This window comes from Phaseolus vulgaris, chromosome 7 (genome assembly GCF_051622355.1).
Source record: "Phaseolus vulgaris cultivar YP4 chromosome 7, ASM5162235v1, whole genome shotgun sequence".
Lineage (NCBI taxonomy): Eukaryota > Viridiplantae > Streptophyta > Magnoliopsida > Fabales > Fabaceae > Phaseolus > Phaseolus vulgaris.
In genome coordinates this window covers 5,041,490-5,054,275 of record NC_143504.1, presented here as the reverse complement: position 1 = coordinate 5,054,275, position 12,786 = coordinate 5,041,490, and the positions used below count along the sequence as shown (strand labels likewise).

General features: G+C 29.3%; 1 protein-coding gene across 1 annotated transcript; it reads left to right on the top strand.

Moving 5' to 3' along the window:
• Positions 1-9,842: 9,842 nt before the first annotated feature.
• LOC137827699 (Haloacid dehalogenase-like hydrolase (HAD) superfamily protein) lies at positions 9,843-12,176 on the top strand. The gene is made up of 7 exons (XM_068633966.2): positions 9,843-10,185; positions 10,281-10,444; positions 10,551-10,588; positions 10,683-10,770; positions 10,852-11,061; positions 11,620-11,685; positions 11,785-12,176. Exons 1-7 carry the CDS (start codon positions 9,846-9,848, stop codon positions 11,956-11,958), a joined length of 1,080 nt encoding a protein of 359 aa, XP_068490067.1. The 5' UTR covers positions 9,843-9,845; the 3' UTR covers positions 11,959-12,176.
• Positions 12,177-12,786: the final 610 nt, after the last annotated feature.

Genomic DNA, 12,786 nt, shown 5'->3' with positions numbered 1-12,786 from the left:
TTCTGCATATTTCGCTCAAGCTAGCAAGTGTTAGCTCAAGCTAAAAAGTTTGGGGTGCTCTCTCGAGGATTTTAGCCTAAGCTAGCGAATTTTAGCCCAAGTTAAAAATTATGGGTGCTCTCTAGAGGATTTTAGCCCAAGCTATCGAATTTTAGCCCAAGCTAAAAATTTTGGGTGCTCTCTGGAGGATTTTAGCCCAAGCTAGTGAATTTTAGCCCAAGCTAAAAAAAATTTGGATGCTCTCTGGAGGATTTTAGCCCAAGCTAGCGAATTTTAGCCCAAGCTAAAAATTTTGGGTGCTCTCTGGAGGATTTTAGCCCAAGCTAGCGAATTTTAGCCCAAGCTAGCGAATTTTAGCCCAAGCTAAAATTATGGGTGCTCTCTAGAGGATTTTAGCTCAAGCTAGCGAATTTTTTTAGCTCAAGCTAAAATTCTGGGTGCTCTCTGGTGGATTTTAGCTCAAGCTAGCGAATTCTAGCTCAAGCTAAAGTAAAATAAAAAAATAAAATAAAAATATTAAACTAATTTTTATTCGCTTTTAAAAGATTTATTTATTTATTTCTATATACTTTTTCTTATAAAGTATGTAAACTTTTATTTCATGTATAGTTAATTGAAAATCTCTTTAATTAGACATTTATATAATTAGTCAATGAATTGTTGTGTATTTTGGAAATTCTAAACATTGGTATAATTTGATTGTTTGATGTTGGATATAATGAGGTTCAAAATATGAATTCTAATCAAGACATAGTATTTTCAGGAAAGAAAATGCCGTGTTGAGATTGTTATTAGGGTGTATTGATTTGTGAGTGTCCTGTGAATGAGACGATCATGACTCTACTAATATAATGGAATCACATAAATAAAGTTATTCCGTTGGTGAGAGTTGAAGGAGGTCTATTTGGCTGAGTTTGAGGTTTGAAAGAACTTATCAGAGTAGATCAAATGGATTTACCCTGTCATATGAAGATGATGAGATATTGAAATAATTATGTGCATGACTGTGTGGGTTTCACAGCAGTAGTATGACAGGTGCAGGTCTCTGGATGCTAATTTCAATACACGACTTTTCCGGAAGTAGAGTCAAGTGTCTATGTGTTATGGGTCAGTAGAAGTCTGACATGAGAAAAATGAATATTGAAATTGTTGACAGACACTTGATGATTATGTGAAATGCATGAGAAAAGATGGATTTATGTGGATGTTTAAAGCTATATTTGTGTTATAAGTTTTAAAAATAGCTAGACCCTTTGTTTTGTGGTTGTTTTTCTTAATATGTGATGATCGTGTATTTTACACGGGAGCAAATGATGTTACAGATGATAAAGTTTTTCGGTGATAAGATGAATGATGGAAAATGTTTTTTTTTTCTTTTGAAATTTTGTTTTAAATTTTATATAAATGTTTCAAATCTTATGAAGAGAGAGATAATTTGAAATATTAAAATAATGAAATTTTAGATATATTTATATTATGTTTATATATTTATTTTCATATTTCATACATACGTTACAAAATCAAAATAGTTAGCTGTTTGTGGTAATGGAATTAGGTTTGCCTGAAAATTATATTCCATTTAAAATATAACTGAACGAAAACCATTAAAACCGAAAGAAAACCGTTTTTAAGAACTCTAGTTAGATGAACATTTTAAAAGCTATATAAACAATATTTGTAAGATTTTTTTTTTATAATTTGCTAGAGGTAATTATTGAAAATAATGTAGATTAAAAATCCAAATTATGTCTATAATATAGATTAAACGAAACGAGTCGTCACTTCCTGTTTCGCGATGTCGTTTTCGAAAGTGAAAACTTAAATGAGATTATTATAAGGAAGGTCAGGAAGCGTGAGTTTTATATTTTATTAGAAATTATTGAGATGAATAACCAATAATGGTTTGAATTTGACATACATCTTTGTAAAAAATACACTTATAATAATATATTGCAGAATTTTAGATTAAAATAAAATAAATATAATTAAAATATTATTATTTTAATTTATGAGGTAGATGTATTTGATTTGATGAGTCTAAAAATATAATTTCCCATTTAAAATATATATTGCAGCTGTTTCTGGATGATAGCGTTCGGAACATTGCCGCGGGAAGAGAAATGGGACTGCAGGCAGTTTTGGTAATTTCTTATACGACGTCGTAATAAGAAGCATAATATTCATTGAATCTGACGGTGTTTGGAATGTTTGTATAGGTTGGAAAGACGGTGAAAAGCAAGGAAGCGAACTATGCGGTGGAGTTTGTGAACAACGTGGCGCAAGCGATTCCGGAGATATGGGCAAATAAAATGGACGATGAGGATGAAACGATGACACGTACGAAAAGCAATTAAAATAAAATAATAGTGAAATAACAAGGAAGACAATAACAATAAGTTACATGGCCCCCCCACCCAATTATTTCCGTCATGTTAATATCTTTTCGTTATCTTTCTTTTTAGAGGCTACCAGAATATTCCAGAACCGTTACGTCGTGGAGAACAAAGCCAGTTACCTAATGCCAACATTAAAAAAGAAACATGTCACATCACTTCACTCAATTAATTAATCAAGAGTTTTGCATTGGACATCACAATATGGTTGGAATAATTATCTAACTATGCCTCTCTGTTAGATTAATGTTTCTTCTAACACCTTTTTTAATACCTTTTAATTAATCAATTATATATTAATTTATCCATTAATAAAAAAATATATGTTGAGAATATGTCAGAGAGAACAACATTAACGCTTTAAATAAGTGTACGTCTTTTTCAAACTTCATTAATTGTCTTTCTAAATTCATTTTTAAAAATAATGACACGCATTTAATACTGTTACTATTTTGTTGGCTAGTGCACAGTTTTCTACCTTTACATCTATAGTTTTGAACTTATCCAATATTAGCCAACACAAATTATGCAAAACCATAAACAATTTTAACAGAGTTTTACTAAATAATTGAAGACAAATATTTCAGGTATACATGTTTCCTTCATCCCAGAACTATTGAAAAGGTCCTCCAAGTAGAAAAGGAAACTTAAATTCTGAGACAAAAAGTATGTGTATATTTTGTAGCATGAAAACCATGTGTACCATGTGTTTCTCTCCTTGTTGCAAAAATTATTTATGTTACGTTTCTCCTTTATAGACGCGTAACCCCATTTTTATGACCGGAAAACAAATCAACTTCACAAGGCATATTTCTATCATGTGTGCTATTCCGACATCACCATATAGTTTACAACCAAAGTACCAAGAGTTGAATCAATTAACGAGATTGGTTTTATTTTAATAGAAGGAAATAACATTAATGACTATTAGTAATATTTATTTATTTTAATTTGAAAATGAAAATAATATATATTATTCTCTCATCACTTTTCTCGTACTTGTTTTGGTTTTTAAACTTTTTCCTTTTTTGCTATACAATTTTTGTTAATTTATTTTTTCTTAATTATTAAATTTATTTAAAATTTACAAAGTTCACTATTTTCCTACTTATCATAATCTTAACATGGCATTGAATAAACTATTTTTTGAGTTCAGTAAAAGTAATTGAATAGACTAATTTATTTTCTATTCGTGTATTTGTTTTTCTTTTTTCATATTCTTCCTTTTCAATCTAAATCCTAAAATGTTATATCGTATAAATAAACGTAAGAAGTTAAAACATGGAGTACTTAATTCTGAAACTTCATCGTTAAGATTTATTTGCAGGAGTTATGCATCAATTATAATGTAAATGTTAACATAGACTAATTTTTAGACAAAAGTTCAAATACCCCAAACATATTTTTTCTATTTTTAAATAGTTAAAAAAAAAAAATGCATATGTGAGGTGTAACACACAGGCAGGAGATGATTGGTAAGACAATGCCAATTACTTAATTTGTCCCTATTTATATATCTGACGCGGCGAATCGGAATAAACTATTATTCCGTAACTTAAATGGTTAACCACAACTCAATTAAAGACTTTATTTATTTTTTACTAGTTTTGGAACTTAGATTTACATTTATAACCCTTTTAAGGGTTTTGCATAATCCTGATTAAATATTATTGTGTAGTTGTTGTGTTTTGCACTAATGAAAGTTCAGATATAAGTGACCTTTGAACTAGTTTTATAGATTTTTTTCTCTTACACTTGTCTATTTGTTACGCAGTTTTTCTTTTCAAATTATTAAAATTTTAATAAATTGTGTAGAAAAATATACAAATACTCTTTAATTATAGAAATAAATACAAATTATATATTCAAAAGTTGAATTTTGATTTCGTAGTGATTTTATGTAATTTTTCAAAATGGTATAAATAATTGATTCATTACAATAACTACTTATGTATTTGATTTTTAGTATAATAAGAAAATTAGTTAATCTTAGTATTACAATTTTAACTTTGTTTGAACTCTATTAAATATTGATGTAATTGAATTTAATTATTGTCAAATTGTCAAATGTATTTATTAAAGATAGAAAATTAATGTTAATATTTAATAATCTTAAAACAATCACTAAAGATTTTGTATGATCAGACTAGTAAACAATTTGATGAAAGAGAAAAAAAAAATAGTTTAAGATAAACTATCTAGTAGTACATACATTTGTTACACTTAACTCTTTTTTTTTAAGTTTTGAATTATTCCTTTAATATATATGTTTTATATATGGAGAGAAGGAGACTTGTATTAATGTAAACGATGTAATATATTGTATCTAGTGTTAAATTTTTTGTATAAATTTTTTTATTGTTAATAAAAATATTTTCATTCAATTTTATTCTGGTGTTTTATTATTCTATTATTGTTGCGAATTCAATTATTTTAAATTTAGAAAAAAAAAGTTATTTTGTATTAAAATTATTTATTTTATGTTATACTAAAAACAAAATATATTAATATTATCAATTTAAATGGAATATATATATATATATATATATATATATATTAAGAAGAAACAAATTGGAGAATGAAAGAATATAAAACCAACGTCTTAGAACACGTTATCTCCAAAGTGTTATTGTGACTATTTTATGGAATAAAATTTTTAAAAGTTGGAAATAGATTACTAAATTTGCTTATCTGAGTTGTAACACAAAGCTTTGACACGATTGGTAAGATAATGTGAAGTTACCATTTTGTCACGATTTCTGTATCCGATGCATGTCGTGTTGGAGTCGATTATGATTCCATGTTCGTTTACTAGTAAAATAATATTAACTTTTTATTATTAATGTCAGAGGAAAAATGAAAATATATATTTTTAGTTTCTTGTATAATAATTTTATTCTAAAAATTGTTTACGATTAAGGAAAAGCGTAATGTGTTACATTCATTTTTGCTTTAGTTTCTTAAAAATAAATTATTTTTATGATATAAAAAGAAAAATAAAAACAAGAAAATAATATAATAAAATGCTACCTATTCGAGTAAGTTCTTGGAGATTTATTTTTTCTATTTCATTTTTACGTCTTTCTCCTTGTGTATCTTGAACAGTATGATACACGTTTGAACATTATATTTAAATAATTGGTTCACCACGGAATTAAAATACACTCTTGAATATTATATTAGAATAATTGTTTCATCTATTCCAAACAAAACATTTTAACTGTAAAAAATATAAAAAACAGTTTTCTCAATATTATTGTATTAAAACATATTTGTTATAATTTATATGTTATATAATTTAATTTGGAAATTAAAAACCTTTTTTTATCAATATAAGATTTTTTTTCAAGTTTTGAATTATTTTTTCAAGTACACCAAAATAGTTAGTTGGTGTGGTGATTCTTCAACGTAGACTTAGGTTCACCTAAAAATTATATTCCATTTAAAATAGAACTGAACTAAAACCATTAAAACTGAAAGAAATCCGTTTTTAACAACTCTAGATGAACATTTTAAGTTGAATCAACCATTATGCTTGGGACTAGTTTTATGTAAGAATGGTATTATGGGGGCGGATGATGCGTATCAGTTCGCTATTAAAAAGTGGAGCGAGATTGGTTTGTTCGCTAACTCGAATAAATAAGAAAAATAATTATTTTATTTTAAAAAAATCATACCTTACACATATTATTATTATAATATGATATTTTATTTTATTTAAAAAATAAATTTAATTTATAAAAAATATATTTTATTTTAATTATTTTAAAAAATTAATATTAAAAATAAAAGTAAATTTTATTTTAAGTAAAATTTTATATTTAATTTTTTTAATAAAAAATAATAAAGACAAAAGGTTTTATTAAAATATTATGTAACAAAATTTTGATATACTCTCATACATTTTTTACAAGAAAAATATATGCAAAATAAAATTTTAATTATTTTTATAATGTTTAAATGTTTTTATATTTTTTTTATCTTAATCGAATGAATTAAAACTGGCAACATTCCTATATTTTTCCAAATTTAAAAACTATAATCTGTATAAATTATTAAAATGAATATATAAACACAATATAAATATGTCTACAACTCTTTCTTAAAATGTTTCAAAACATATTTCTCTTCATAAGACTTTAAATATCTACATAAAATTAAAATAATTATTTTCAAATTTTAAATAAAATAATTTCATCATTCAGCTTCTCATTGAGGAGGAGCTTTATCACCTGTAACATCATCTACTCCCGTGTAAATACACGATTATCACAGATAAAGAAACAACACAAACAAATAACAAGGTAAGCTAGTATATAATTTCAATTTGAAATTAATAAACATAAATCATTAAGTCTCATGCAATTTTTCATATCATCAAGTGTCTATTAAAATTTAATATTCATCTTTCACATGTCAGACTTCCACTGACTCATATCACATAGACACTTGACTCTACTCCCGAAAGACTTGTGCGTTGACTTAGACTCGGAGATCTGCACCTGTCATACTATATCACTGTGAAATCCACACAGCTATGCGCATAAATAATCTCAATATCATCTCTCTCCTAGTATGACAGGGTTAACTCATATAACAGGTCAAGTTAGTTATCTTTCAAACAACTTACCCATTCATATGAATCTTCTTCGACTCTCACCACTTGAATTACTTTATCTATATGATTCTATTATCTCAGTAGAGTCAGTATATCTCCTTTTAGACGAATCCCTAGTCAATGTACATCCTAAACAATCTTAACACGGTATTTTCTTTCCTGAAAATACTATGTCTTGATCTTACTTTCACATCATTGCACACTTCATTTAACACATCAATACACCATTCAATCACAACATAAATTTTAAACTTTCTAAACAATCCAAATATATCCAAAAAGTCATTTAACAATAATAATCCTAAATAAACTATCCTAAAATAATAATAATAGTAATATATATGTATATATAATTGGCTTGAGCTAAAATTTTTAGTGTGAGCTAAAATACCTCAGAGTGCACCAAGGACTTTTGGCTTGACCGAAATATTTTTAGTATGAGCTAAATGACACCAGAGTGCATCCAATACTTTTGGATTGATCGAAAATATTTTAGTGTGAGCTAAATGACACCAGAATGCAACCAAAATAACAAAGTCCATGCTATAGCTGAAATTAATCTAAATCAACATCAAACAACCAATACTCAACAACATTATAATTTTATAACAGCAACCATATATCAAATTTCACATTCAAATCTCAGTCAATTTCTAATATACTTAAACAAACAATCCTGGAAGAAAGTTTGAGACTGGTGACCACGTCACCCCCACATCCAGATCTTCTAGTCTAGTGTTCTATTGGAAATTAAGGCTAGCTTCCCTTACCTGAAATTTAAGAGATATTCGCTAAGAACTCCAAATCCACCAAGAACTTAAAGGTAACTTAACCTGCACCAAATAGTCCTAATAAAAAATCTAACTATATCACAAGGACCCTAAGCTAACAGAGATTAACCCTGAAGCTAAAAGTGTCACATGCAAAGCAAAGACAAAAACAAATTAACAAGTTCAAAATTTGACTCAAAGAAAATAGCAAAAATGAACTTACTCTATCAGAGATTCTGATTGGGCAATCTTGTAAAATTCACTGTCAGGAGTTTGATGGTGGACTTCGATCGTCGAACTGATGAGTTAGGAAGTCAAAATCTTAGAGAGAAGGGAGAGGAAAGGAAAAAGAAATCTGAATAACATAATTTCTATTTATATGCTCTTTTAAATTTAATAATAAAATATTCAAGTGTCACTTTAATTGTAACACTTCTACTCTAAAACTATTTTTCTCAATCCTTACAAAAACAAGGATGAAGATTTATTTTTTCAGCAGCAAATTATTTTTTTTATAATTAATGAAATTTTAATTTAAAAAAGTATTTTCCTTACACATCTGCAAATCCGCAGACTACCTCTTATACGAGGCGGACCAGTGAAATAAGCCCGCACTTCTTATCCAGAACAGATCAACCCGACTCGCATTTTACAGACTAATAGTGGGATAGGCCTATGCAAAACGATTAAGTCTACATTGCAACCCATAATTTTATGTAGGATATAAAGTGATTGTAGACTGTTTTTTTTTATTTTTTTTATAAAGATTGAAAAATCTTTAAAATGTTTTTTTTATTCATTCTGATAAAAAAAATTAAATCAACCATCATAATAATACACATTTTTTTTAACGCTTAAAGACACAATTCAAAACATGTAATAAGATGGATGTATCCAGGGTTTTCAAAAAAAATATTGACTGATTTAGATTGGTTTCGGCTTGAAAGTCTAATTTAACCTATATTTTAAAAGGAACTATATTTCCCCCGTAATCTGATCTTATATTTGATACGTAGACTAATATGGCTATTTATACAAATTTAATTTTAATATCCTGCATATGTCTAAATATAATTATATAAGAATGCACAGCATCAACCAACTTGCTAAATTAGTTAGGCTTATTATAGGACAATGTTTTCTCTCGTACTTTCTTTAACAACATTCAACATCGAAAGACCGAGAAAATAACAAAGAAAAATACCCTAAAGTTTGATACGATAATAATGAAATAAATGAACAGGGAGACAAGAAAATAAAAGAAAAAAAAATCTTATTTATGTATCAATGGAAATTCCTTTTGAGTGTTTAAAAACAATCATAGTTACGAGTTATTACCGGTGTTATTATTACTTTAAAAAATAATCTCATTTAATTAAAGTGTATGAAAATAAATAAATTCTAAAAATACCACTTCCATAAGTGTTGAAAAAATAAATATAACAGAATACGGACTGAAGATGAAAAGGGGAGTTGGATTTGTATTGAATTGATGGAATTACCTTGTCCTACCTTAATGCAATATTAATATAGATATATAGATAAATCGACTTTGTCACTAATAATATATTTAAAAAACATTTAAAAAATTGAACATGACTCAGTATCTCTTACCTACACCTATATAAACACGTTAATAAGCATTAAAGATGTTATATAAGATTATAAATTTGTTGACAAAAATAATAAAGCCCCTGTTTAAAAAGTTATTTTGATTTTTTTCTAATGAAATCTAGTGTATGTATGTTAAATATTTGAAGTCCTGTATCTATATTTCAATGTAAAAAAAATCAATTTATTAAAACAAATTTATATTGAAGTTGACCCCAACTTAAAAATGAACTAAGGAACCTTTAAGAATTTAGAATTAACGAATAAAAAAAAGGTGAAGAGCATAAACTGATATGTTGTCTCATCAGTGATAGGAGGAATAAGTTCAGAAAATGGAATAAACTAAAAAGAAAAAAAAATGAAGATTGTAAATAGACAGGTTGATGTGTGTGTGTGAAGCAAGAGGGTGGTTGCCGTTATAATAATCGTAGTATTATTAATGAATGGTATGATATGATACTGGGTTGGGCAGCACAGCGCCAGGGTATTATCGTCATTGAAAGATTTGGCGCGGATATAGCAGTTAGCGAAATGCGCTTATCGTGTGGACCCCGCGTCTACTCGGCTTCCAAATTCGAAACGGTGACGCAGCGATCATCCCATCATCAACAATGTCTATCCAACCCACGTGCTCCACGTCATCTCCTCTCTATAAATTCCCCTCCCTTCCCTGTCTTCAAAGCTCGCTTCCTTCTCTTCATTTCCCATACCATTTTACTCCTTTCTTCTTCCTCTTCTTCTCCTACAATGGGTATTAACTCCCTCGTTTCCCCTTTCGACGCCATCATCTTTGGTGAGTACAGGCCAACGCATGCTTCCTCTCTTTCTTCTCTCTTCCAAATCACTCTTTCTTAATTAGCTCTGAATTAATTGTTAATAATTAAACAGATTTGGACGACACCTTGTACCCCTCCACCACCGGAATCGACCGCTGCGTCAAGAGGAACATCGAACTCTTTCTCATCGAGAAATGCGGATTCTCAGAATCCAAAGCGGCTCATCTCCGAGTTGAATTATTCAAAACCTACGGAAGCACCCTCGCCGGTTTGCGAGTCAGTATAACACACCACTTCAATTTCCATCAATGTCTCTTCCACAACTCACAATAACAGTAACAATAATACTCATTGCAACAATCTCTCTTTCCTTACTTTACAGGCACTTGGCTATGATATCACCGCAGAGGAATACCACAGGTGAGAATAAAACTACACCAAACAAATTTTATTTGTTAACAATAAACAAACATGGCATACACCTAAACTTTTCGTTCTCTTGACTTTCAACCAGTTTCGTGCACGGAAGGCTACCTTACGACTCGATCAAGCCTGACGTTCAGTTACGCAACCTGCTCTGCACTATCAAACAAAGAAAAATTGTATGTTTCTTCTCACTCGAAATTTTCTTTCCTCTTTTTTTATTACTATTTTATTCTTATATTTTCTTATCTTCGTTTAAGGTTTTTACCAATTCGGATAGGATCCACGCGATGAGAGCGTTGGATAGGCTTGGGATCAGTGACTGTTTCGAGCAGGTTATTTGCTTCGAGACTATTAACCCGAATCTCCCCAACTCGACCCGACCCGACGAATTTCCCGTCCTCCTCAAACCCTCGCTGGACGCTTTCAGGATCGCGCTAGACGCTGCCAACGTGGAGCCTCGTCGTACGGTAAGGCCGCCGTGAACTGCCTTTACTGTGTACAGTCACTTTAAAATGATTAATACAAAGATCAGCAATAATTAACGGTATCAAAAACCTAAACCATGGAGTTCTAAAAAGTTAGTTGATCACAGGGTTATTCTAGGCATGCGATAAAGGACTCCATTAGTTCTGAAGAAAATCACTTTCTAAATATTGATCCAAATATGTAAAAAAAAAATACTCATAAAAAAGTTTCCACCCACTTTACAAACCGACAAAAGTCGAGAAACGAAACGGGTCGTCACTTCCTGTTTCGCGATGTCGTTTTTTGACAGTGAAAACTTAAAATGAGATTATTATTTAAGTTAAGGTCAGAAAGCGCAAGTTTTATATTTTATTAGAAATTATTGAGATGAATAACCAATAATGGTTTGAATTTGACATACATCTTTTAAAAAAATACACTTATAATAATATATTGCAAAATTTTAGATTAAAAATAAAATAAATATAATTAAAATATTATTATTTTAAATTATGAGGTAGATGTATTTGATTTGATGAGTCGAAAAATATATATTGCAGCTGTTTCTGGATGATAGCGTTCGGAACATTGCCGCGGGAAGAGAAATGGGTCTGCAGACAGTTTTGGTAATTTGCTATACGACGTCGTATAAGACCTAGTATAAGTAGCATAATATTCATTGAACGTGATGATAAGTGGTGTGTTTGTTTGGAATGTTTATATAGGTTGGAAAGACAGTGAAAAGCAAGGAAGCGAACTATGCGGTGGAGTTTGTAAACAACGTAGCGCAAGCGATTCCGGAGATATGGGCAAATAAAATGGAGGATAAGGATGAAACGATTACACGTACGAAAAGCGAGTTGGAGTCTGCGTTGGCCATTGCTTTGGTTGGAGCTTGAAAACTGAGGCTTTGTTGTTTGGATATGGGATGAGGCTTGGTGTTGTACATTCCCAACCAACCCAACCATCTAAGAAATTAAAATAATAGTGAAATAACAAGGAAGACAATAACAATAAATTACATGGCCCATCTACCCAATTATTTGTGTCATGTTAATCGTGTCAATATTGTAACATATCGTCTTCTTATCAATCAAATCAATTTCTCTCTCTCAAACTACTTTTCGTTATCTTTCTTTACAGGCTACCAGAATATTCAACAACCGTTACGTCCTGGAGAACAAACCCCGTTTACCGTTTGAACCCTTGCTTTTGCAAAAGGTCGTTGCCTATTTTCCTAATGCCAACATTAAAAAAGAAACACGTTACATCACTTCACTCAATTAATTAATCAAGAGTTTTGCATTGGACATCATAATATGGTTGGAATAATTATCTAACTATGCCTCTCTGTTAGATTAATGTTTCTTCTAACACCTTTTTTAATACCTTTTAATTAATCAATTATATATTAATTTATCCATTAATAAAAAATATATGTTGAGAATATGCCAGAGAGAACAACATTAACGCTTTAAATAAGTATACGTCTTTTTCAAGCTTCACCAATTGTCTTTCTAAATTCATTTTTAAAAATAATGACTCGCATTTAGTGCTGTTACTATTTTGTTGGCTAGTGCAAATTTTTCTACCTTTACATGTATAGTTTTGAACTTATCCAATATTAGCCAACACAAATTATGCAAACCATAAACAATTTTAACAGAGTTTTATTAAATAATTGAAGAAAAATATTTCTGGTATATAATGATATTTAGTTGATGCTA